We start from the raw sequence: 5784 nt of genomic DNA, 5'->3' as shown, positions 1-5784 counted from the left end.
CCTCTCAAGTATGGCTAACTCATCCTGAACACTCGCCACCCAGTCTTGTGTCAACACAAACATAGTGGAGTCGTCTACATAACCAACAAGAGGGAGAGTCATACAGCACTGGAGGGAGGAAGGGTGGAACAATATATATTGTACCTGAGTGCCAAGTACACGGGGTCTTGAAGGGTAACATTGACAATCAGTGAAAGGGGGGACAGCCCTGACGTACCAACGACCCTTCACTTGAAAAAGGGTTCATTCAAGGGGCCCATTGTAGTATGTGGGTGAAGCATTTAAAGCGTTGTGGTTCGAACAGATGACGTGAGCGAAGCACTTGTTCCGGAAGTGTTCGGACGTCATCAGTTGTGAGTCGTGTGTAAACCCCTTTTCATTCATAAACACCAGGGGGTTTGGCGGCTGGATTAACGAACTCTTGGCCTTGTTGATGAGGACGGGCTGCTTTCCCGTGCCATTTCGAGTTTCACCCGTAGTTACTTGGGAGCTACTCGTCAAGACGAGCTGCCACCGTCAGCTCTGTTATGGCCTATATATTCCTGTGTGTGTGTGTGTGTGTGTGTGTGTGTGTGTGTGTGTGTGTGTGTGTGTGTGTGTGTGTGTGTGTGTGTGTGTGTGTGTGTGTGTGTGTGTGTGTGTGCAGTATTGGCTCGGAAGCCTCTGATGGTAGCAGAGATAGGAGACAAGGTCAACAGCAGGACACAAGGTCAGCAGCAGGAGACAAGGTCAGCAGCAGCAGGAGACAAGGTCAGCAGCAGGACACAAGGTCAGCAGCAGAGACAAGGCCAGCAGCAGAGACAAGGTCAGCAGCAGGAGACAGGGTCACCAGCAGGAGACAGGGTCAGCAGCAGGAGACAAGGTCAGCAGCAGCAGGAGACAAGGTCAGCAGCAGCAGGAGACAAGGTCAGTAGCAGCAGGAGACAAGGTCAGCAGCAGCAGGAGACAAGGTCAGCAGCAGCAGGAGACAAGGTCAGCAGCAGGAGACAAGGTCAGCAGCAGGAGACAATGTCAGCAGCAGCAGGAGACAAGGTCAGCAGTAGGAGGCAAGGTCAGCAGGAGGTGACAAGGTCAGCAGCAGGAGACAAGGTCAGCAGCAGGAGACAAGGTCAGCAGCAGGAGACAAGGTCAGCAGCAGCAGGAGACAAGGTCAGCAGCAGAGACAAGGTCAGCAACAGAGACAAGGTCAGCAGCAGGAGACAAGGTCAGCAGCAGGAGACAAGGTCAGCAGCAGGAGACAAGGTCAGCAGCAGGAGACAAGGTCAGCAGCAGCAGGAGACAAGGTCAGCAGCAGGAGACAAGGTCAGCAACAGGAGGAAACAAGGTCAGGAGCAGGAGACAAGGTCAGCAGCAGGAGACAAGGTCAACAGCAGGAGACAAGGTCAGCAGGAGGTGACAAGGATCACCAGCAGGAGACAAGGTCAGCAGCAGGAGACAAGGTCAGCAGCAGGAGATAAGGTCAGCAGGAGGTGACAAGGTCAGCAGCAGCAAGAGACAAGGTCAGCAGCAGCAAGAGACAAGGTCAGCAGCAGCAAGAGACAAGGTCAGCAGCAGGAGACAAGTTCAGCAGCAGGAGACAAGGTCAGCAGAAGGAGACAAGGTCAGCAGCAGCAGGAGACAAGGTCAGCAGCAGGAGACAAGGTCAGCAGCAGCAGGAGACAAGGTCAGCAGCAGGAGACAAGGTCAGCAGAAGGAGACAAGGTCAGCAGCAGGAGACAAGGTCAGCAGCAGGAGACGAGGTCAGCAGCAGCAGGAGACAAGGTCAGCAGCAGGAGACAAGGTCAGCAGAAGGAGACAAGGTCAGCAGCAGGAGACAAGATCAGCAGGAGGTGACAAGGATCAGCAGCAGGAGACAAGGTCAGCAGCAGAGACAAGGTCAGCAGCAGGAGGAGACAAGGTCAGCAGCAGGAGACAATGTCAGCAGCAGGAGACAATGTCAGCAGCAGGAGACAAGGTCAGAAGCAGCAGGAGACAATGTCAGCAGCAGGAGACAATGTCAGCAGCAGGAGACAAGGTCAGCAGCAGCAGGAGACAAGGTCAGCAGCAGCAGGAGACAAGGTCAGCAGGAGATGACAAGGATCAGCAGCAGGAGACAAGGTCAGCAGCAGAGACAAGGTCAGCAGCAGGAGGAGACAAGGTCAGCAGCAAGGTCCTAACCTACCCGGAGGCGTACAAGCCCAAGCAACCCACCTAACCTAGCCTGTCGATGTAGAGAAAACATGTGTCTGTGAGCCGTTACTTTTCACAGTACTTTGTACACTGTCCCTTGGGGGACCTTAACGTGCGAAGTAAGACGTACTAGTTAAGAGGATGGGTTGAAGGGGGCGGCCTTGCTCCTTGTGGTGACTTGCGCAGAGATCCTCCTGTTAGTGGGAACGATTGGGCTTTGGTGAAGCTGACTGATGAAGCTGCTGCACATTGTTATTATTATTATTATTATTATTATTATTATTTATGTCTCATTTTTTTCTCTGTCATCCTCTCATTCTCTCTCTCTCAATTTCTCCTCTGTTTCTCTCTCTATTTCTGTCTGTCTGTCTGTCTGTCTGTCTGTCTGTCTGTCTGTCTGTCTGTCTGTCTGTCTGTCTGTCTGTCTGTCTGTCTGTCTGTCTGTCTGTCTGTCTCTCTCTCTCTCTCTCTCTCTCTCTCTCTCTCTCTCTCTCTCTCTCTCTCTCTCTCTCTCTCTCTCTCTCTCTCTCTCTCTCTCTCTCTCTCTCTCTCTCTCTCTCTATTTCTTCATTCGCAGAATCAACTATTCCCTCCCGTTATTCTCCCATCCCTTTCTCCAATTATCCCTTACTCTCTCCCATTCCTCATATTTCCTTCCCCTCTCACCTGTTCCTAATCCACTCCTCCCCCCCCCCCCCCCGCACTATTAACCCAGACTTGCTCTGCGTGAACCTCCTCGCCGCTGGTGGACAAGGACGCGAGAAGTGGCTGGATAATGAAGGGTAATAAAGCAATAGCCGATAATTAAGAGACGACGGAAAATTAGCCTAATTACAGGTAGGTAGGCTTTGAGGGCAGGCTGTAGGCCGGGTGTTGGGGGCGGGGGGGGGGATGAGGGACCCTAATGCAGTGGGAGAAGAGGTTAATGAGAGAGGAAGAGGAAGAGGTGGTGGACGGGTGCTAAGCTATCTGTGACTACGAGGGTTATCTTGAGGTTATCTTGAGATGATTTCGGGGCTTTAGTGTCCCCGCGGCCCGGTCCTCGACCAGGCCTCCACCCCCAGGAAGCAGCCCGTGACAGCGGACTAATACCCAGGTACCTATTTACTGCTAGGTAACAGGGGCATAGGGTGAAAGAAACTTTGCCCATTTGTTTCTGCCTCGTGCGGGAATCGAACCCGCGCCACAGAATTACGAGTCCTGCGCGCTATCCACCAGGCTACGAGGCCCCTTCTACGGGGGAGTGTGGTCTAGCTCCTCATCCCCGGCTCATTCACCCGTACACAGTATAGTCACAGCACGAAGGCATCAAGCCGGCCATTGATTGGGCGGCTAGTTTATTGTGCACCCCATACTCATCCTGTGAGCGGTAGCGCAAAAAGCATTACAGAGGGCACAAAAGGTCTTTATCAGACCTCAACTTAGATTATTATATAAACAATTTCATCTATCCTTCACACCTTATAGTTACAATGTCAGCTAGTTACAGAGAAAGTGCTATTTCAAGAGCTATATATTTACAGTAAGTCATTATACATTAATGGTAGGTCTTATCGCTAATACATAATAGTTTGACCAATGGGGATCAGAGGCTAACCATAGCCCGTGCTACTTGCCCCGCTCCTGTGCCAGGTAAGTCCACTACGGGCTCACCATAGCCCGTGCTACTTGCCCCGCTCCTGTGCCAGGTAAGTCCACTACGGGCTCACCATAGCCCGTGCTACTTGCCCCGCTCCTGTGCCAGGTAAGTCCACTACGGGCTCACCATAGCCCGTGCTACTTGCCCCGCTCCTGTGCCAGGTAAGTCCACTACGGGCTCACCATAGCCCGTGCTACTTGGAACTTATGTTCTGAGTAGCTGAATCTAAAACAACAACAACAACAATGGGGATATTACAGAGTCATAGGGGAGCTTCTGTTTATTATCAGTCTTCACAATACACTACTTGTTTCTTCATCTCATATGTCGGTCATCTACCGGGAGCGAAATATGGATACAGTGCAAGGATTTCAAGTATTTTAACCATGGTAATAAGATAGGTTGCCATATCATACAGAGTGAGCTTAGATTTATCTCTAAATGGCTCAATTTTATTACAATCCAAGATATAGTGTTCGAGTGTGTGTCCCTGTCTTTGTCCACATACACTTTACACTTTACTTCATCTAGATCCCTATATAAGCCCAACTGCCAGAGATACTTAAGCCGGCCAAGATTCACAGGGATCCGGGACCACTTGCTAACATCTCCGACTCACCTATAGGCATCCTGCAGCCTCTGTTGATCTCCTCTCCTCCTCCTTCCTCTTGTTAATGTAAAAAAAAAATGCTTCCTTTGTCCACGTTAAGGGGGAGATGGAGAAGGGGGTAGTTAATGGGGAAGGGGGAATACAAAGGGGACGTTATGATTATTGGTATGCAGAATTATTTATATATATATATTCTGTAGAACCCCCTCTCCCCACCCTTACCCCATCCTCCCGCCCCTTCTGCTCTTCTCACCCATTACTCCCTACTCCCCATTCTTCCTACCGCCCCTACTCCCCCCTTCAAGCCATTGTCGAGACAATATCTGGCACCATTCGTACAGCATATTGCGATATCGAAAGCCAGCCAGGCGAGGGCCTGTGCCACCCAGCACTTGAATTCAATTTATTTCCGAGAGCTGAATTTATTGTGCAGTGGCACTCATCCTGTGAGTGGCACTCATCCTGTGAGTGGCACTCATCCTGTGAGTGGCACTCGTCCTGTGAATGCCATTCATCCGGTGAGTGCTTACACATGGCACCTGGTCATCTCAGACAATTTATCAGACAGATAGTTTAGAGTTGCCTGAGGTCATCCATAGAAGGTCCCCAGTATCCCCAGCATCCTCCCAGTATCCCCCAGCATCCCCCAGCATCCCCCAGTATCCCCAGCATCCCCTAGCATCTCCCCAGCATCCCCCCAGCATCCCCCAGCATACCCCAGCATCCCTCAGCATCCCCCCAGCATCCCCCAGCATCCTCCAGCATCCCCCAGCATCCCCCCAGCAGCCCCCAGAATCCCCCAGCATCCCCCAGCATCCCCCAGCATCCCCCCAGCATCCCCCAGCATCCCTCAGCATCCCCCAGCATCCCCCAGCATCCCCCAGCATCCCCCCAGCAGCCCCCAGAATCCCCCAGCATCCTCAGCATTCCCCCAGCATCCCCCAGCATACCCCAGTCAGACCATGGGGGGGCTGGGGGCAGTAAACACTGTGTTGGGCAGAACTTTATAATCCCATCTTAGGCTGTGGGACCCCAGGTGGAGAGCGCTGCATGTTCCCATCAATATATGTGTGTGTGTGTGTGTGTGTGTGTGTGTGTGTGTGTGTGTGTGTGTGTGTGTGTGTGTGTGTGTGTGTGTGTGTGTGTGTGTGTGTGTGTGTGTGTGTGTGTGTGTGTGTGTGTGTGTGTGTGTGTGTGTGTGCTCGATTAGTTGTGCTTGCGGGGGTTGAGCTTTGGCTCTTTGGTCCCGCCTCTCTCCTGTGTGTGCCTGCAGGATCGAGCTGCTTGCTCTTGGGCTCCGCCTCACTCACTCACTCACTCACTCACTCACTCACTCACTCACTCACTCACTCACTCACTCACTCAC

General features: G+C 52.1%; 1 protein-coding gene across 1 annotated transcript in view; it reads left to right on the top strand.

Annotated features, from left to right (window-relative positions):
• The first annotated feature begins 666 nt into the window (after positions 1-666).
• Positions 667-5784, top strand: part of LOC138363341 (dentin matrix acidic phosphoprotein 1-like) — a 6423-nt gene continuing 1305 nt past the window's right edge. The window contains exons 1-2 of the mRNA XM_069322366.1: positions 667-1324; positions 1413-2137. Of these exons, the coding sequence (XP_069178467.1) occupies positions 667-1324; positions 1413-2137 (1383 nt within the window). The remainder of the gene's footprint in view (positions 1325-1412; positions 2138-5784) is intronic.

This window comes from Procambarus clarkii, chromosome 10 (genome assembly GCF_040958095.1).
Source record: "Procambarus clarkii isolate CNS0578487 chromosome 10, FALCON_Pclarkii_2.0, whole genome shotgun sequence".
NCBI lineage: Eukaryota > Metazoa > Arthropoda > Malacostraca > Decapoda > Cambaridae > Procambarus > Procambarus clarkii.
The sequence above is the reverse complement of the archived record's forward strand: the minus strand, read 5'-3'. Positions and strand labels throughout refer to the sequence as shown.